The sequence below is a fragment of the Gopherus evgoodei genome, chromosome 23 (assembly GCF_007399415.2).
Source record: "Gopherus evgoodei ecotype Sinaloan lineage chromosome 23, rGopEvg1_v1.p, whole genome shotgun sequence".
NCBI lineage: Eukaryota > Metazoa > Chordata > Testudines > Testudinidae > Gopherus > Gopherus evgoodei.
In genome coordinates this window covers 1,881,834-1,902,544 of record NC_044344.1, presented here as the reverse complement: position 1 = coordinate 1,902,544, position 20,711 = coordinate 1,881,834, and the positions used below count along the sequence as shown (strand labels likewise).

General features: G+C 50.8%; 1 protein-coding gene across 4 annotated transcripts in view; it reads right to left on the bottom strand.

Moving 5' to 3' along the window:
- Positions 1–20,711, bottom strand: part of ZNF385C (zinc finger protein 385C) — a 153,612-nt gene that overhangs the window by 24,619 nt on the left and 108,282 nt on the right. For all 4 annotated transcript variants that reach the window (XM_030541398.1, XM_030541399.1, XM_030541400.1 and 1 more), the window contains 2 exons: positions 14,581–14,723; positions 1,458–1,568 (listed from right to left, as the gene is read on the bottom strand). In XM_030541398.1, coding sequence (XP_030397258.1) covers positions 1,458–1,568; positions 14,581–14,723 — 254 coding nt within the window. The remainder of the gene's footprint in view (positions 1–1,457; positions 1,569–14,580; positions 14,724–20,711) is intronic.

The window sequence follows — 20,711 nt, the reverse complement described above, 5'->3', positions numbered from 1 at the left end:
CCCGCCGCCAAACCTGCGCTTCCCAGGGAGGAAAGGGGGACATGACACAAAGAGACAAGGTGATAATGACCAACCCTATTTTGGGAGGAACCCCTGGAGGGGATGAGTGAACCCGTCTAATGGGCTTATCTCCCTTGTGGTGCAGGGGACTTAACCCAGGCCTGTTTCCATGCTACTGGGCAAATTTACCCAAGCTATAAATGGGTGTGACTCCCCTGCAAGTGCTTTCACATGGCCAGAATCTGGCCCACACTTTGTAATTGTATCTAAAACTATGTGCATGGGGGATTAGAGAACTCTGCTGGGCCTTGTCTCTGCTAGCAAACTGGAACCGGTCTGAGGAAATCGATTTAAAACTCAGCTAGTCAAATCGGTGCAAACATCTAATGCAGACGCACTTCAATCTGTTTAACTCCGTGGTGACTTGGCTTGTGTCAGAACGCAGGGGAATGCGGTTTATATGTACGTACGTTAGGCCGGGCTTTGCACCAATGTCACTAGATCAGTTTTTAAATCGATGTCATGAAACCGGTGCATGCCAAGAATGCCTCCGTTTGCTGTTCCTCAGTGTGTGAAACCCACCCACAAAGGCCAGCTGCTGACCTAAGCACGACTGGGCTTCCACTGCACTTTTCCAGTATAGACGAGGCCTTAGCCGTACTGGGACGGGCCCAGGCATCAGGGCATTTCTTTATTCCAACTCCCTTTGAAAGGCAAGAGAAATCCCCTGGGGCTTCCCTATGTCCTGAGAACCCCTTCCACCCCCACTCCCCCTTCTGCTTTCTTTCTGGATGACCTACTCTCAACGGTGCAAAGGAAGCAGAAACCTTCTGCAAGGCCGGACTGGAAATACCCCCTGCAGGTACAGAGGCAGCAGAGCTGGCTCCCACCTATCTAGATACTTAGCTGACACTCGTCGTCGTACCTCAGGAGAGCATTCACCATCACTAATGGGTGTTGTCCCCCCAGCACTCCCAGGGAGATCAGAGTGTATTATCCCCATTTCACGGACGGGGAACTGAAGCACAAGGTAGAGGAGACTTGCCCAAGGTCACATGGGGATTCTGTGGCAGGGCCAAGAACTGCAGCAAGATCCCCAGAGACCTGGTCCAGTGACCCACCCACTAAATCACCCTCCCTGCAGCCCCCAGCGCAGTGGGCACCTCGGGGCAGGGAGGGTGAGTGTAAAGGGGCCCAGCTGGTGTTGGTGCTTAGCCATCAACAGTTGCTGCACTCTCTAGCAGCCAGAGCTCCTGGGCTGGGACAGTGATGGCTCCGGACAGCCCCCTCCTTGGCTGTACCCCACGTAAGCCGCTGGCAATGGAGGATCTGGCCCACTGTCCGCTTATGGGAAGGAGCCTGTTCCTTCCTTGTCTCCAGCACAAGATGGACCATCCGGCTGCTAAGCCCCCTCTCCCTCGGCACTGCCCGCCCCACCCCTTCCAGACACAGCTTACCGCAGAGTTGAATCGGAGGTGGCAGATGTTGCAGGAGATGAACTGCTTCTTCTTGAGCGGGGAGGGGACGCCGAAGGTGTGATTGATCACGGCCTTCTGCACGGGATCCATCTGGAAGGGGAGGGAGGAAGGGAGGGCACGTGGTTACTCGGTGCTTAATACTGTGCTTCGAACACAGGTCAGCAAAGCGCCCCAGTCTCGGCTCGGGAGCAGCACACGCTGCAGTGCTGCAACAGGGACATGCAGAATCCCTGCCCAGCCAAAGTCCTGGGGATCCCTTCCTTCCTCGGCTACTGCTGATGGAACCTGCCAACACCTAGAACATGCAGCTCCTGTCTCTGATTTAGCTTAGGTCCCCTGCGCTCTAGCAGGGAAAACAAGGACCTTTCAACTCAGGCCTCAGCAGGTAAAAGAGCATTTCAGCTCCCCTTCGGGGGAGGTCTGGCACATGCTGTCCTCCAGGTATTGTCCAGGCAGAATCCAGACTTGTCCCCATTCCCCCATGTCCAACACACCGGGAGATTCCGCCCGGCAATCCGAATGTTCCTACCTCTTATCATAATGTTACAGCAGGAGCCCCAAGTGGGCGCTGTTACACAGTCCTGCAAGATCTTTTCCTTCGCCTGCCAGCGCGTACAGTCTATGAAGAAATGCTGCCTCATTGTTTGTTTTACGATGCCCATTCATTCTTTCCAAGGAGCTGTAGCAAGCAGCAGGAGCCTTTGGTCCCTGCCTCAGTCTCTCCAACTAAAGCCAATTCTTGCTCTTGGGGATCCAGGCCCTGGTGTTGGCCCGAGCTTTCAGAGAGCGCGGCTGTGCCTGCATGCTGTTTGTGACCACCTCTGCCGAAGGACTAAGGCACACGGTGTAACTAAAGCACCTTACACTAAGAAAATGTGCAGACTTTGCATCGCTGGTGTCTCTCCATTGCAAACCAACCTATAGGGCCCCATGACCTGCACTTGCTCAGCAGAGGGGTGACAATATTTCCTCTCCCCCAGCCTCCAGAGCTTTCCTGCTTTCTCCTGGCTGTTGAGTAACTCCACCCTTTCCCCAGTACCAGGGAGAAATAATTCCTCTTTGTCATGATTTCACCCACAGATCTCAATGCCCGTTAAGTCCCACGCCCCCTGAGAGCTGGGAATCATTACCCCCCATTTACAGAGGGGGCAAACAGAAACCCCAAGAGTAAGTTTTCCTTACGGACACACAGCAAGTTAGTGGCAGTGCCAGGACTAGAACCCAGGAGTCCTGGCACCAACTCTCCAGGGTAACTGTTCAGGGATAGATCCAGGAAGCTCTCAGAGATTCTCCCTCCTCTCTGATCCCTTCTCCATTCACCACAGATGTCAATGTCATGGATGGCAAATTATCGGTTTTCATTTGAGGTCCCCAGCTGCTCTCCTCAGCAGCCAATGAAACAGGTGCGTTGCCAGATGACTTAGCTGGAACCTCAGTCACTGAAATAGGGTCTCAGTGTTTGGACCAGAAGGCGATAAAAACGAGTCACCAGCCATTAACCCTTTGTTTGCTGTTAATCGGTGAGTAAAATTCAGCCCCATGCAAGGCCAGCAGAAGACCTAAGCACTACAGGGTTTACACGGTGCCTGTACCTTGTGCTTTGCCCTCTGCCTTGCAGCGAATCTCACCCTAGTGACAACACTTCGCTCTTCACGCAATGAGGTGTAGCTGTGACACGCTATGAGAGGCAGACCCACTGATGGGGGTGGAGCTCAGAACAAGGAACCCTGCAAATTCCCTGCTCTGACACCTAGACAGCTGCCCAGCCCACAACTAATGTATTCGCCGGGCCGCCAATTCTGGGAGCGTTTCGACAGATTGCTGCCATTGGGATCTAGGCTGAAGTACTCAGATGCAGGGAGGGAAATCCCTGTGGGCTAGCTCACAATTGCTCTGTGCTTCAGGTCCCCAGCTGTAAAGTGGGGGTAATAACCCTTTCCTCCTCCCCCCTTTGTCTGACTTGAAGGTACTTTGGGGCAGGCACTGGAGCCCTCTACAGGTAAGGAAAGTGCCTAGCACCAGCCAATCTCGACTGGGGCCTGCAATATAAGAAGTCATTTATTTTTCATGCTGTATCAAACTATTATCACAATTATTTGGGAACATTTTTTTATTGGCCATGGAGTCCCGTGGTCCCTGGTATTCCACAGGGCGCATGCAGTTGCACTGCAAAGAACTGGAACAATTCTAGCTATTTGCAACGGGCTGTGTCTTTCCGTGAGACGATTCATCAAAGGGCAGTGGTTGTGAGACGAGGAAGACGCACACAGACCAACAGCAGTCCCAGTGGGTCTGTCTCTCCCTGACGCTCAGCGTCATTTTATTCCTCAGCCGGAGCAGTAAACTTATTCGAAAAGCCATAATTGTTTTAAACAAAACGCATTTATTAAGGGGGGAAAATAAGAATAATCTCTTTGTTGGAGTGCAGCTATAATCTATAATGCAAGGATTGTTTCGCTACCCGGAGGCATAGGAAGATTATCTTATCTGCGTCCTGCTGTCAGTGGAGCCTTGGGTTTTCAGGCGATCGTATTTCTCTGCAAAGCTATTTAGTCGCAGAGACAGGTGCATCAGTCTTCAGGGCACATGCCTGGACAACAGAGCCATTATCAAGACCCCAAATTCCATTCCACGAGTGAGCAGAATGGTAACATCGAGTGATTAATGAAGTGCCTGTTTGCTATGAAATTTTACTCACTTATCTGGAATATAAATGAAGAGGCATTTGGGTTCTGATGGGGGAACCATAGGCCACTAGCGATGACAAAGACGCTGCTCCACCTCTGACAACACCACTGCGGTGCACTCACAGCAGCACCCACACAGTGCAAAAAACAAGAGGAATCTCTCTCCTCCATGCAGTGCTGCATCAAGGTGCTGTGTCCATGCTGGTCCCTTACTGGAGTGGCCCAGCATTTTAACTGCTCTTCTGCCTTTGAGGATCTCATCCCCCAGGTCTAGCACCTCAGGAGGGAGCCAAGAACCAGAGAAGCCAGGAGGAAGGTGGAGTGGAATTTACAGGTCTAAGAATATGCCATGGGTGGGAAGCTCAGGAAGGTGGCAGATATTTCTTGGGTTTGGTGGTTCTAGGCAGCACTGCCCATAATTAACTCAGGATGGGCTTGGGTTGAGGCATTGGACTGGGACTCCTGAGATCTGAGTTCCCACCTCTGCCACTGGCTTCCTGTGTGATCCTGGCTGGGCAAGTCGCAGAACCTCTTCGGGCCCCACTTCTTCAACTGGAAAAATATAATAATCCTTTCACTGCCTGGTCCAGTAGGACTGCGAGCTCCTGAGGGCAGGGCCCATCTCCCACGACGGGGCTGTGCGGAACCCAGACTCATGGGGCCCTGATCTCCGTTGGAGACTCTAATTGCTACCATAATACACAACATGATAACCGCAAATCACAGCCGAGGATTTCACAGACATTTAGGAGAGTCCCAGGAATGGGACACTAAGACCTGGTCACGCCCTGGAAAAATGTTGCACCCTCAGGGCCATAGTTAGGTCGACCTGACCCCTTCCGTAAACGTGGTGGGGTCAGCGAAAGAATTCTCTAGTACTTGGGAGAGGCGGATTAACTTCATGGATGGAAAAACCCTTTCTGTAGGAAGCATCTACGCCACAGCAGCCCAGGGACAGTGCCAAAGTGACTGAATCTAGACATGGCCTCAAGTAAAATGAGTTGAATCCAAAAGCGTGAGTGTCCGAGTGCACAAGTGGGCCCACTAGCCCTGCACTGGTTGGGAAAAATGGAATATTTAAGAGTCTGTGAAGGAAACAGATTCTTCCCTCCCATCAATTTAAAATGCCCATGTGAGACTATAGGAGCCAAACCTGTGAACAGACCAAGACACAGTTCAGAATATAGTCTGGAGGTTGTTACTAAGGTGGCTGAAATATACCTACTTTTGTGTGTGCAAAATTTAGAAAGAAACAAAATATTGTTATTCTGGGGAAAGTTTTTTGGTGAAATATTCCATTTTTCCATCGAAACGTAATCCAAAATTTGATGCCTGCGCTCTTCCCCCCTTTCCACTCCTTTTTTTCACTAGAAGAGCAGGAATATGAAAAAACTGAAAACCATTACGCTGAATTTTAAAAATTGAAATAAAATATTTTTGTTTCATTCTGATGAAAAACAGGCACATTCTGAACAAGCCAAGAAAATTTTTGAATTGTTCAAAATCCCATCTTTGGGGGCAAGGGGGAACACCTCAACCTTTTGATGACTAAACGTCAGCCAGCTGCAGGCATCACCCCTATGTCCTGCCATATGGGGATGCAAGGAGGGATGGTTTTGTGGTTAATGCTCCAAACTGGGCACCAGGACTCCTGGATTCTATTCCCAGCTCTCCCACTGATTTGCTGCAAGTCACTTCCTCATCTGTGCCTCAGTTTCCCTCGCTGTAAAATGGGGATCGTGACACTGCCCTGCCTCAGAGAAGACCTAAGCCATGGAAATTCCTCGATGGTTGATAGACACATGGAGACTTGAGGCTGGAAGATGGGCAAATGATTATTATTTTTAATATAAAAGTACCAGATTTTGATGCCCGGTGAAGCTTTGGGCCAGACTCCCAGTGGGTTTAAATGGGCATTTTTCCATCTACTCCAACAGCGCTACACTCATTGAGACCAGTGGAGAGAAAGGTTCAAGGGGCACTTGTTAAAGATTGTTCAACTATTTAATCAGAGGATTAATAGCAAAGGGAAAAACCCCAACCCCTGGGGAGAGCAGAGCTGATTGGCTCTTTATGACTATGCTGAACCTTCTGAGGGGGCTGTGATGAGAAGCAGGCTCCACAACACGGGGACAAAAGGGTACTAGACAATTTGGTATTTTAATGATCAAGGGTCCTTGATGCTATGTGCTAGAAGTTTACATGCCTATTAATTAACGGTAAATTACAGCCTCTCAGAAAGCTTCACTTTCCATTTTGGACTCTTCATATAAAGTATCCTCCATTAATATCAAAACCAGAGGACATTTTAACTGTCCAATCAATTTTTATTCAGTTTATATTCACTTTAATAGCGCTAGTCCGTCATGAATTCATTCAGCCTCTGCGGATGGGTCCTCGCTGCCTTTCTAACCCTTCGAAGCCCCAGTCTGCAGCCATGAAGGGGCAATTAAAGAGAAGTTACCCCTCCCCAGACGGATTTTTAAACTACTTGTTTAAGGCGATGAAACTGACGATCCGTTTCCCAACAGGTTGGGTCATGACACTGTTCTACAACATGCTTCTTTCCGGTGTCTTCCCATCACCCATCAAGTGATCTCCTGCCCTCACTGGCTGGGTTCTCTGAAAGTAACAGGAGAATGGCACATCCCAAAGTCATTGCTTCACATTCCCAGACATCTCTGGGGAAAGCACAGGGCTCTTGGCAGCTCTGGGTACCGGCTGCACAACAGACATTCGCCTGGGCTTCCCGTTCCGTTCCTTAGCGCTCACAGTCTCCTACACGTCCTGCCATGTAACGCTCTGCCTCACTGGATCTATGTCATATGAGAAACGACTAATAAACAGCTCTGCCAGTAAAGTTCTGTTATACAGAGGCGCTACTGGGGCAGGACTCCTGGGTTCCATTCCCAGCTCTGACAACGATTCCCTATGTGACTCGGGGCCAGTCACTTGCAAAATCTGCCCTTGCGTAGAAGAGCCCAGCGTGGATTACTTACAGCCAGGTTAAAGGAGCCTGAAAACACCTCGCACTGTGCAGGGAGCCAGATTTCAGAGGGGAAAAGCACCCACCCACATCTGCCACTGACGCTACTGACATCAGCTGTGGCTACTCAGGATTGCTCCAGATCAGGCCTGTTAGCCCCTCGGCTTTGGACTGCCCCATCTGTAAAATGGTGGCAACGATATCCAGGCTCCTGTGGGTATTTAGAAGTTTAAATGGTTTGATTAATAGATCGCTAGATTGCAAGGCCAGAAGGGATCACTGGGATCATCTAGTCTGGCCCCAGAGCATCCCCAGGCTAATCCCTAGAGCAGAGCTTTCAGAAAAACAGCTACTCTTGATTTGAAAACGGTCAGTGATGGAGGATCCTCCACGGCCCCTGGTTAGTGACTCTCATTGTTCAAATGTTCAGCTTTGTCTAGTGTCAACTCACAGCCACTGGATCCTGTTAGACCTTCTTCTGCTAGACTGACGAGCCCATTTTCACTTATTTGTTCCCCAGATAGGTGCTTATAGACAGCAATCAACTCACCTCTTCCCTTTGTTCACACCAATAGACTTAGCTCTTTGAGTTGATCGCTGTTTTCTTATTCCTGTGGCGCTTCTGTGACCCCTCTCCAATTTATCAACATCCTTCTTGAATTGTGGGCACCCGAGCTGAACACAGGGTTCCAGCAGCGGTCGCACCAGTGCCGAACTCAGAGGTTAAATAACCTCTACGCCCAGCCAAGATTCACCTGGTTATGCATCCCAGGATCGCATCAGCTCTTTTGCCACACACCATCACACGGACTTCTTAGGTTTGAGGCTCCTAGAGGTGGCTTCTTCTCCTCTCCCTGATGGCAAGTACCTCTGAGCACTGTATGTTCACTGGGTGCTGCTCCCATCACCATTCACCTGCAGAATCAGGGAAGGTGTGTGAAGGGAAGTCAGTCTGTGCCTGACAACCCATATGATCCGTCATCTCTAATGTGGGGATCACTGCAGCAAGCCAGCCATTCTGCCCCTGCACCAGCCCGGGGAGCAGCGCTGAACTGGCTAACTCCAAAGGGACCACTCAAGGCAAAACCTGCATGGGGCAAGGGAGCTTCCATCCCATTTCAAGAGACCTCGTTTCTAGACATGCGCTTTGGAAAGTGCAGCATGAAACCGCTGCCTCGGCCATCCCCGCAGCCGCTGCCAAATCCCATCCAACGCTGAGTGAGATCAGACCCAGTTGACCTCGCTTGCTAACTCGTTTCATTGTTTTGGACGCAGAGATGCAAAGATTTCCCAGAATACCAGGACACAGGTCATGCTCTCTGGTTACGTGAAGCTGTTTGCAGCAGTAAGTCTCATAGGTACTATGGGATGCCACCTGTCCCTTCCCTCTGTTGACTTACTCTAGCCACATGGTCTCTATTACTGTGAAATGCTCAGAGCCTCAATCTTTTATATGCATTGATCCTCCTCAAGCCTCCTAGGAGGCAGGGCAGTGCTAGTCATCCTCATTTTCCAGATGTGGGACCGAGGTACAGAGGAACTAGACCAGGGAATTGGACCCAGGTCTCCCAAGTCTCTGCCTCGCACCCTAACCACTGGGCCATCCTCCCCCTTTAGAGTCCTCCACAACAATAAAAACTTATCTTACATCTAGCGCTATCACTTTGCTGCGCAAACACTCATTCGTTCATGGGAAGTAGGCTGGCCAGAATTATCCCCATGTTACAGATGGAGAAACTGAGGTACAGAGAAGAAAAGTGACTTCCCTCCTCATAGAGGAACAAACCTCAAGGACAACTCTCCATTCTAAAGCCAAGAATTATTGCAGTTGCAGATGCTGAGGGTTTCACAGCTGTTTCACCCTCACCATTTCTTGTATTCAAAAGTCAACTCTAACGTCGAGTTTTGAAAAGGCGTTCGGAAGTGGGCCATGCAGTGCATAGCTGTTCTGTGGAGCCTGTACGGGCTAGTCACCCGCTTGCACTGCAGATATCGAATGACACTCTGTCTCTGCATCTCTTTGTTCCATCAAGCAGATCTGCATAGAACAGTGTGTTTTTAGCACACAGAGAACTTTGCTAGAAGCACAAAACAACACCTTTTGGTGGGTGACGCTGAATGGTTTCGACACTTTGATGCCACCTGAGTATTCTTGTGCTTCTACTTAAAAAAAGTACTCCAGTAACTTTCTTCCAACTTTTGCAGTCACAGACATTGGACTGGAAAAGCCCTGACATAACCCTGGCTAGTATCCTCCCAGTGCTGGATTGTACCCCCTACAGTCTATTCTCTGTGGCATCAAGAACTCCTTTGGCAAAGTAAAATGTGCCATGATGTACTTGTCCTGGCCTATGCTAAATACAGCTCTGCTGAAGAATCTCTGCATTGAGAGCATACGTACCAATTCCCAGGGCTCAGGAGTGTCTGGTCTGATGCGATTTTCATTTACAGATTCCAGCAGAATTAATTGGAATGCATCAGGAGCCTTCTGTCCCCATCTCCGGAGAGAACTCACATGAAAGCAGAGAGGTGATTCTGGGTACGGTGCATTCAGAGAGCAAATGTCTCTGCTTTATAGTCAATTCCTATTGACTCAAATTACTCAGTTTATCCCTGGGATGTTCCTCCTGATATAAATAGAGATCTCCTCGTTGAACTTCCTGCCAGCCACCGAGGTCAGAAATGGGAAATCAGAGGGACAGCGTCAGTTTGGACTGCGGTTTTGCAAGACACTGTTACATCTTGGGGAACTCAACGCAGGCGCAGCCAGAGCCAGAGCGTCCCCTCCCGAACACGAGCAGCCGTCTATGGGGCAAGAGTGCACAGCTCGAGAGAATTCGCTTTGCTCCAGAGTAGAACATCTGCTGGGTTCATGAGAGTCTTGTGACCTGCCCAGCATGCAAAGGATTCAGCTCTGTAGTAACAAGCGACTCTCCCTCGACTCTGTTCCAGTGGGGGTGACTTATTACAGAACATTTCACAGGACGGGGCAGGAGCAGGGCCAGCACATGGGCTTGGGGTCAGAAGGTGCAAGTTCACTGACTGAAGTGGAGTTGTTCTCTCCTTGCACCAGCTCTGAATACGACGCAGGGTAGCTGGAGATCTGAAATTTAAAGCACAACCAGCTTTTCTTTCTTCCCTTAGCGTACACTCGAGGCTCAGCTTCCAGATGGACTCGCTGAGCTGTCGCCATGGCAGATTAGATGGGAAAGGAGATAAGGAAACACCAGCCTGTCTTCCCCTGGTGCAAGGAAGCATTAAATGGAGGCTGAAGTCCAGCAGCCCTCCAAGAAAAGGCCTTTGCTGTCATCCTCTGTAAAGCCGCCTGCCTAGATGGGGCCTTTGAACTTTTTGCCCCCGACCCTTGGTCGGTGAGTCATCCCTCACTTCCTTTGGGTGGCCAAATTCCTCTTTATTCCTGCTGCAACTAGGTCTTGCCTCAACTCCTGCAATTCCAGCTTGAGGACTTCTTCAGCCTCTGCTCTGCAGCCGGGACGTCTCAGCTGCTCCAGGAAGCCGGACCGTTTCCAAACGGGTCCTGTCGCTCCACTAGCTTCCTCAACTCCCGCTATGCACAGAGGGAGCGGGGCTGTTTCAGGGCAGCCCAAGAGGGATGTAACAAGGATGCCCCCTGCCAGGCCCAAGGACTATCCCATTGGACACGTGCCACGGAAGCACCTTCGGTCAGGCCCAGAGGAGCAGCCCTCCTCACATTACTCAATAGGGGTCCATGCGCCCTGCAGCGGGCATGTCTGGTCTGGCCAAGTGGTAACCGCAGGAGGGTGAAAGTCATCCCAGGCGTTGCGCCAGCACTAGGCTGATGCGCCACATAAGGGCTGGAGTCTGCGAGGTGCTGGGCACCCGCCGTGGCCCTGACTGCTCCAAGCTCAGAATATGCTTAAGAGTTTTGCTGAATCGAGGCCAGAATGTGCTGCACCTTGAAGGATCCAGCCCTGAGGATCCCGTAGGCCCTGCGCTCAGCCTCTGCACCGGCGTGACCTTGACCCAAAAAGCAGCTGAAAATCACCTGAAATCCGACAAGCTGAAGGCTCAGCCTTGCTGAGCTGGACAGCTGGGAACCGGGATGCCATTTCTGCTGCACTCTGCATAGGCCTGCTCCAGAGGCTCTCTCCTCTCTGGAACAATTTTCTCCAGGTTAATTACAGGAATCCGTATTTTGTCCTGCTAGATGGTGCAGAAGATTTTCCACCATTCTGTTCTGCAGCGAGTGCGGTGCTGGGTCTGGGGATGGGCGGAGGCCCCTGCAGCCTGGACTCCTCTTTGCCCAGAGGAGGAACAAAGCAGGCAGAGAGAGGGCGTGCCTCCTCCAGGCTGCCCTCCAAGTCCTTATCCCTGCCTCGGAGCCACTCTCTCCAAGGGGCATGGGCAGCTGAGTCACTCTGGCCCCATCAGCCACACGGCAGGTGGGAACGACTTTCACAAACTCCCAGCCAGGGTTGGATTTGAACGGGTCCCCTAGAGGTGTAAAATTTCCAATGAGTACAGACAGCTTTATCACAGGTTCCCACTGCGCTTATAGCTATTTATGCCCTGCACAAATACGCACACGCATGGCAAATTGCTTAGTGTGATCCTATCTCAGCCCAGTGTGGAGCAATTGTCTCTGCTGAGTGAAGGGACCTTGCCGAGGTGAGCCCACCAAAGAGAGGTCAATGGAATGTCACTGGCTCATGTTGCAGGCGAGGATGGGGTTTCCAGCAAACACGGGAAAGGAATTTTCAAAAGCTTCATTTAAAAAACAAACAAACAACATGACAACAGGACACATGCTACAGGGGAGGCGGGAGGGCCAGCCAAGGAGCATAAGGAACAGACTGGGTCAGTTCAGCTGCTGGCTCCAATTGCTAAAAAAAGGGACATGGGCAAAAATGGCTGTTAACAGCATCGGCAAAACCATCTTCTCTGTATCCCTGCACTTGAGGCCTAGAGAGGGGCTAAAGCGGGGATTTTAAAGGGTCCCATGGGAGTTTAAGGCTTGAATCCCAAAGTCAGTGGGAGTTGGGAGCTTACCTCCCCCTAACGTCTTTGAAAATCTTCCCCTAAATAAGCAGCAATAACCACGTGCACTTCCACAGCGTGTGTCATCCCTGGACCGCAAAGTAATTTACAAACTGAAGGGCAGTGTCGCCCTCTCTGCCTAGGAGAGCGGGAATGAGGCACAGCAAGGTTCAGAATCCCCCCATGTTGTCAAACTCAGAGGCCTGAAGTGATGTATTTAGGTACCTAAGTAGCCACATGAGAGCAGCTTCATTTTCCTCTGTGCCGAGCGCCCAGGGCTCCCAGGGAAATGAAGATTTCAGTGAGTAACGTTAATAGGTTACACAGCCCGAAGGAACCAGTGTGATGGTCTAGTCTGACCTCCTGCATAGCACAGCCCTGCAGTCATTCCTGTTTCGACCGACATCTCTGCAAAGTTTGGTCTAACTGACTTGCCCACATTCACCCTGCAAGCCAGGGGCCGAGTCTGGAACAGATCTCAGGTTTTCTGCCTCTGTACTCAGCCCATTAGACCACAACCTTTCCTCTTCAAAGAGGTGATTCACCAGGTCTTTGTATTTCTAAGGTCTATTATTCCAGCAAGTCAGAGACGTAACAGACCTATTAGGTCAAGTTCGTCTCCCAGCAAGTCAGGACAGAGTTCCCAATGGAGGATGCAAAATTGGGATCGGCTCGATCACGCGCTGTCCTCCAAGCACAATCGACCCACACACTCTGTTTCCTTTTGGGCGTCCATTCACATGGTGTATCCCCATGGAATCCCTTGCGCCACCACTGCAAATACCAGCACAGATTCTTCCTTACAGCTGGTTGGCAAATTATTCCCCTCCTCGCCCATGAAAAGTTTTAATGAAAAAAAAACAAACACATTTTTTGACAAAAACATTGTAATTGAAAATTTTCATATGAAATCCAAAATTTTAAAACTAACCTTTTTTTTTTTTTTTTTTTGGGGGGGGGGGAATGTTAAAATCTCCATTTAGTTGAAAAAGCCATTTTCCAATGGAAAAAAGGTTTAAATGGAAATGTTTTGTAACCAGCTACAAGAAGAGGCCCCTGAAATTCCCGAATGGTTAAGGGGGCAAAGGAGGAGGAGATTAGAAGCCTGAGACGTTATTATACAAGTATCACATACCCGAGGCCTGGGCTCGCCTGCAGATTGACTTTGACCGTAGTAAACTAACAAGAGACATTCTGCAATAAGCAAAGCAGGACTGACGACAAAACCTGGAGAGGTGGCAGCTGACGGATTCCTTTTACCCTTAGATGCTCTTTTCTGTGTTTGATCTCATAAAACTCCCCTCCAAAGGTATTTTATTGCCATTGATTCTGGGAGCAAAACCCAATTGATCTTGGTCGAAATGAAGCATTTTTTAAATGTCTGTTTATAATAGTGATGAATGGAGCCTTGTGGGATTGATCTCAGATGCACCCGATTAAAAAAAGAATGTGTCTCTCCGTGGTCAGTTTCAGAGCCCTCCTCCTTCTGCCGCAATAGACCGACGGAGTGCTCTCAAATGTGCTTCCCTTCAGGTTCAGAGTGACACGTGCACTAATTCGCGTGGGCAGTTTATGGCTCAGAAGACCCCTTTAGCAAAGCAGGAAATTAGCTGGGCGGGTGCGGAGAGTGGTGAACCTGTGATTGGCAGCTAATCGAACAATAAGGGAGAAGAAATTTACAGGACGATGGGACTAATAAGAACAAGGCAGTCTGGGTCAGTGGGTAGGGCCCTGCCTTGGGGCGCAGATCTGGGTTCTGTCCCCTGCTCTGCCATTACTCTGCTCCGTGACCTTGAACGAGCCATGCTGCCTGTTGCCCTTCCTGCAACCCATTCAATACCATCTGGCACTGAACTTTGCCAGCCATGGTTACAGGCAAAAGGCACCTTCAGTCTGGCCACCCAGGTGTCTGATTCAGCCGAGTGTGTATTCATACGGGGTCAGGTTTTCACAAGCTCCCATTGCTCTTGGCAGGAGCTGCTGAACTGCAATCTGGGCCAAACCACAGGAGTTTAGTGCTTCTGAAAACAGCGGGTACCCAGAGGCCAAACCCTGCTGGGAAGCGAGCCCAGCTCCCTCCAAAGCCAGATCCCCAGGATCCATGCCCTGAGTCCACCTGTGCTCGCCTAGAGCGACTGGTATCACGGGCCCGACCAACAGTTATTCCCAGCCCACCAGCTGCTCCCTGGCTAACGTGCTGCTTTTCATCACATCCTCAGTTTTGGAATATTCCTCCCCCACTCCCTGAACATGGGAATCACTTGATGGGGTTACATTGTGAGCACTGATGGGTTGGCTGTCCTTCCTGGCATCCCCCTCCCTGTACCCTGGTGCTGCTGCATTTCATACATGAACACACGGATCTCACCCCTTCCAGCCTGAAAGTTCTTTGAGCCTTGTAATAACTCACCGTGTTGAAGTTGGGGAACAGGTTGAGTGGAGACGTCCCATTGAGTCTAAAGGTCAGGAAGTGCTTGATGTCCAGTGGCGGGTGTAGGGGTCGCCCAGGAATAGACAGCGATGCTAGGAGGGGGCTGCTGTGCCCAGATGGACCTACACAGAGAGGGAGGGAGACACAATGCTGAGATTTTTCTTAATTAAATCACCCGGAAAAGGGCAAATGTCAACTTTGAAATTTTGAATTAAAATGGTGTTTTGGCTTTTTGGTTTCAAATAACTGAAATTACACAATATTGACATGAGAAGGGAATTTTTTTGCCTCGAATTGGTTCAAAATGTCCCACAGGGAAACGTAAAGATTTCAAACCACCAGCTTTTTGTTTTAAATGTCTCATGTTAAAATCCCAGTTTTCCCAACTGTCTCTAATAACCCTGACAATGCTCACTGAGAAATACAGGGGCCTCTTCCCCTCCAAGGGGATGCTGGGTAGCCACAGGGGAGTGCTCTCACAGATCCTGATGCAGGACTGGGGCCTCTGACTGTAGGCTACTTGGGGTGGGGACCTGGATTTTTTTTGAGTCTTATACAGCTCCGAGCACATGGACAAGCAAAACTATAGACACAACATGGCAATAAAAGCAATGTAGATGCAGAGGCAGTAGCTAGACTAGCTAGTCACAGGGAAGAAGGGAGGTACATGTCTCCTGGCTCGGCCGTTGTGCTAAGATTGTCAAAGGAGTTTGAGTTCCAGTGGGTTCTGAAAGCCTCATCTGAGCTTTAGGAACTAGGAACAGCCTCAGTTTGCCGCTGCCACTGGCTAGGATTAGAAATGCAGCTGCTGGTTCTCCTGCTGCCTCTCCCCAACCTCCCTCACTGCTCACCACAATGGGTTATTAGCATCTATAACAGAAACACCCACATCCCGAATGCCACGAACCAGCTTCTCAGGCTGACGCACGCCTTCCCCCGCAGATTAACGGTGAGCGCCAGGGCAAGATCTAAAAATAGTCCAAAGTAAATTTAAAAAATCTCGTAGGAACTGGGGAAAACCGAATTGGTTCCAAGCAGCCAGAGGCTCTTCTGGAACCTGAGTAGAAACTGGATTTGAATAACCAGATCTGAGCTGAAAGACGAGTGTCACATGGCATCAAAATCAAAGTCACTGCCCCTCACCCGTCAAACCTGCTTTTCCTCCCTTTGCTTCGCCCCCTACCTTCATTCCTTTCCAGCAGCTCTGAGGCTGAGGTTCTGCATGCGGCTTAAGGCCCAGTGCACAGGACCTCGCCATGCCACCCTGGCGGGAGGCTTTGCTATCAACACACCAGGAACAGGGCTGGTAATTCCAAGTATTCCTCAGCTCAGAGAGCACCTGGGTCTGAGCACGAACAGGGAAGGGGTGTGAAGACTTGAAGGCGCCCGGATTTCCAAACTCTGAGCAGATGAGCTAAGGAAACCGACCCCAGGATTTATGGACAACTGATGGAACAGATCCGCTGGGCCCGATCCTCTGTGCCATGGCTGCTGTGCTGGGGGAACAGACAATGCGGGGCGGAGGGCTGAGATGGTGTCTTCCCCCCTCTGCCCTGGCTGCTGCAAGTCAAAGCAGCGTCAGGGCTGCTCTAACATTGCTCTGCTCCCCCAGAGGCCTGACAACAGCCATTGCACAGTTCCCTCCTGCCACGCCCCTGAGCTGCGCCATAGGCCAGCAGCGGGAAGCAGGGCAGGTACAGCCCTGATGTCACCAGGGGAGCTCCCCGTGCAGACATGATCCCCTCCCCCCCATTGCAAGGTCCCTTCAAACACTTGAGCTGCTCTGGCAGCATAGAGGGGCCGCAGCACCAGCCAGGATCAGACTCCCTGATGCCAAGGAGTGAGGCGGGCAGGGCTCAGTCACAGCAACCTAGGAACTTCACTCTCCTAAACACACTGGGGGCCCCCTCCAGGCTCAGCACTGGGGAGTGCCTCCCTTGGGCAAAGTGGTACCCACAAGGCATAGAGCCAAGGCACCCCGCCCCACGTACACCCCCCTCCTATGGGGCTGCATGGGGAGCCCTTTGCACTGTGGAAAAGGGCCCTGCTCTGGTCCCACATGGTCCAGTGTGGGAGGGAAGGAGGCTGGCAGAGCCACATTCATGTGGGTCCAGGGACCCCGGTGGAGGGGCTGAGGTCTCCGTTCCAGGCTATCGGCTGGAAGAGCCGCTGCAGAGGGGCTGCATGGGAGCCCCCCGAGACTACACGGCCAGTCTTGACACGGCAGGGGAGGGCACCAGCCTTCAAGCTGAGCAGCGCCCGAGATGCCCAACTCAGCCCTATCCTGAACATCTGTACAGGCTCCTGGGAGTGCTGGCTCTTTGGGAAGAGCTTGGACGAACACTGTCACTCTCCCCCATTCAACCCCTGGGTAGGGATTAGGAAGGAATTTCCCCTTTTGGGTAGGTCACTCCATAACAGCCCAGCGAGGGACCTTGCATCTTCCTCTCCCCAGCTGGTGCTGGCCACTGTCAGAGACAAGGGGCTGAACTGAATGGACCATGGGCCTGTTCTGCTATGGCCATTCCTATATGCCCATCTTGCTTACCAAGTAAGAAGTGCCCTTGATCTACGCCTGGCCCTCTCTGTAGGAAAGCGCAATGTCAACCTCTCCCCTAAGTTTTAGTTTATGTGAGGCCTCCTGTCTCCAATGCTTCTTGGACTAGAACTTTTAAAATCCTTCAGCTGATAAAAGGTGTGCCGGTTCGTTACCGTGGAGCACAAAATTTATTGTTGCCATAAACCCCACCGTTCACTGCAGACGTGAAAACATTATGAGCGCAGTCCTGGCCTGCGTGCTCGCTGAGATACAGCGCATCACGCTGGCTGCATATTCCCCGGGCCGCGCCCCGGTAACTACAGAAGAGATGGGAGCTGACAGCCGGCTTTAAATCACACAAAGACGCTGAGAGAGTTCAGAGACATATTCCACCATAACAAGACACATTTCTGTTCTACAGAGATCCCAGCGGCTTTAAATGAATCTCCAAAATCACAAACATGCTGTTAACAGAGCCACACAACTAACCTGGGACGGCTGCTGTATTTGCATAAGAGCAGAACTATGACTGACAGCATGGAAGCTCATCAGAAGCTTAACGGTGGGGTCTGGATGAGATCTTGTCTTTGCAGCTTTGCTTGCAAAAAGTCAGGTGCTTCCAGAGAAAGGAGGTGGGTTTTGAACACTGCGTTCAGCTCTGGGCGCCCCAGAGGAGGGCAGTAACTCTAGCCCCGTTTTACAGCTGGGAAAAACAGAGGCAGAAAGACATGAAATGCTTCCCCCAGGGTTCTCCAGCAGGCTAGCACACGAGCTGGGAACAGAACCCCCATCTCTACCCACTGCCTCTTCATTATTACCGTGAAGGCAGCAAGAGAGGGGGCCATTCCTCAAAGGCACAAGTGAGTGAGGCATTTAAATCTCATTGGTGAGATCCTGGCCCCAATGACTCCCATTGACTTCAGCCGGGCCAGGATTTCACTCGTGTCTTTCATACTCCCCCTTCAGGGTCACTTTGGACCCGAAGACTCCACTCCAGCATTCCATGCCCGTTCATAGATGCGCTTAAGCGCGTGCCTAATTGTTCTGACAAATCAGGGCCTTCGTCAGACGCCGGCCGTTCTTTCTTTGTATTTCAGATTCTTCACTGGCATCAGCCTGGCAGATCGGGGAGCCAAGACGAAAATCTGAAATTCCAAGTTCGCAAGATTGTTGAATTTCAGAATAAAAAAGCATGACACACTGGCCCTCCAGGCAAAAGTGACCTCTTTCTGGGAGAATGAACATACTCATTTCTAGGAGCTATCCCTGAGCCAGTTCTAACTCCAGGGTAAAAATTACTGTTTGCTTCATCAGGCGTGCATTGATCGAATTAATTCCAAAGTCACCCAGGAGGGAAATCTGGGAAACTGTTTAAAAATAAACAAACAAAAAAATAAATAAATGGAAAGAAGATTAAAAAAAAGGCAAAACCCAGCAAAAAATGGGTGAACAGCAGATAATGAACTTTCTGGGGCGTGAAACGGTATTTCTGCATCGCATCCTCTGAGCAGGCGTGGCACAGCGTCCGGCGGGATCGGTGCCCCCTAGGGAGGCCCCTGTGTCTCACCCTTTTACATGCGAATGTAACACTAGGCCGGAAAACAGCATCGGAGTGACTGGATTCAGGACTGGACTGTGAGGGCATCTGCCCATCTTTGTCCATAAACTTCAAAAAAAATTTCTCTTTTGTTGTTTTTAAAGAACGTTCACGTGGTGAGGAAAGATGCCGGTGAATCGTCTCCGCCTCTGTGGACGGTTAACGGACTAGTCGGCGACTGCGGCTCAGCAAACACGATGGCATTGCTGCGCTGGTGAAACGCGGCGCCCCAGATGTGTGGGGCTGAGAGCATCGCTACTACCACAAGAAGAGCGCTTGTAAGTAAGCTACAGAGAGCCGCGTGGTTTGGTGGGGACTAGTCTCAGAAAAGAAGTCCCTGGGAAAACCCACAGTAACAAGCACGTTTGGTCTCCAAGCAAGAACAACGGCCAATACTTACGTTTGTGCTTAACTTCAAGCTTGTGCTTCAGTGCTTGGTGGAATCGAGGACTTGGTTCTCGCCTCCCTCGGAGAGACTGGTACCTTTAGTACAATAGACCTACCCAAGATCAAGGCCTCTTTGTGCTGGGTATGGTACAAACACATGGGAGAGTGTCCCTTCCTTGAAGGGCTCACCTTCTATCTATCCCGGGCAGACAAACAGTGGGAGAAAGGCAGAATATCAATATCCTTCTCGCCATTTTGCAGAGGTGGGAATTGAGCCACAGAGAGTTAAGTGACTTGTCCAAGGTCACACAGCAAGTCTGTGGCAGAGCTAGGAACAGACTCCAGACTTCCTCCCCAGTCCCAGTGCAGCGTCTTCCACACAAGATTCTGTGTCTCTCCCCTCGAGTCTGTCAGGCTGATCAATAGGCCATATTACTCATGCTGCACAGAGCAGTGTTATCCAGTGGTTAGAGCCCAGAGGTGGGAGCCAGGACTCTTGGGTTCTTCTACCTGCTCTGCCACTGACTTGCTCTGTGTCCTGGGTAAGTCATGTCACCTCTCTGATCCTCAGTTTCCCCCGCTGCCCGGTGGGCATAATATTATTAGAGGCATTCAGATACTGTACTGTGGTGACAAGTGGGGTATAAATGCAGAGGGCGAAAAAGACTGACCGGGATGGCAACAGACCACTCTGATTCATTTGCAGATAACGTACCCTCGAAATGGCATTTGTCATACCCGATGCAATGTGCATGACTAGAGAGCGAAGGGTTCGGGAGTGAGAGTTACCCAGAACCACTGTCACTGTTTGGTGTAACCCAGGGATTGTGACTGTCCAATCAAGCCTATTTCTAAGGGTGGAAGCCGCTTGTTTCTGTACCCAGCGCTTAGAAGTCCAAGCAGATTGCAAGACGAATTGTCTCTCTCCTGTGTCACCACGTGTCTGTAAACTGGAGCCGCATAGAAAGACGTGGGCTGATGATCCAGCTAGACAGCTTGCCTCACAGCTTCCACTCTGTGCCGCCCCGGCTTGGCCTCCGAAAGGTTACGAAAAGTGACAATAAAACCTGTCACAATGTTCCCCCCCATCTAAGATAGGGAAGCGAGGGGACACCCACTGGAGTGGAAAAACTGCCGGGGTTGGAAAAATGGGAACGAGCACAGCTGTAAACATGGGAATTGCCCAGGCTTCGTCAGCTGCCAGACATCGGCCGGCAGAACCTCACAACAGGCAAGTGAGGCAGAAAGGGAAACTGAGGCTCAAGCCGCTGTGTCTTAGGACAAGGAGCGAAGAGTCCTGTGGCACTTCACAGACTAACAGACGTATTGGAGCATGAGCTTTCGTGGGTGAATCCCCACTTCGTCGGATGCATATCGGATACGTGTCTTAGGACAGTTGTTCTTGACCTTTTCCATCCTGAAGTACCTCCCTCACCGCCTTCTATCTAGCTGGGACCTCCTTCCCCTTCACAACAGGGGGAGGGCAGGGCGGTCGTGACCTTCCCAGCTGAAAACCCACATCCTCGGTCACACATGTAAAGAGCAGGCAGGTCAAATATCACCCTTAGTGATGACTCTGCAACCAGA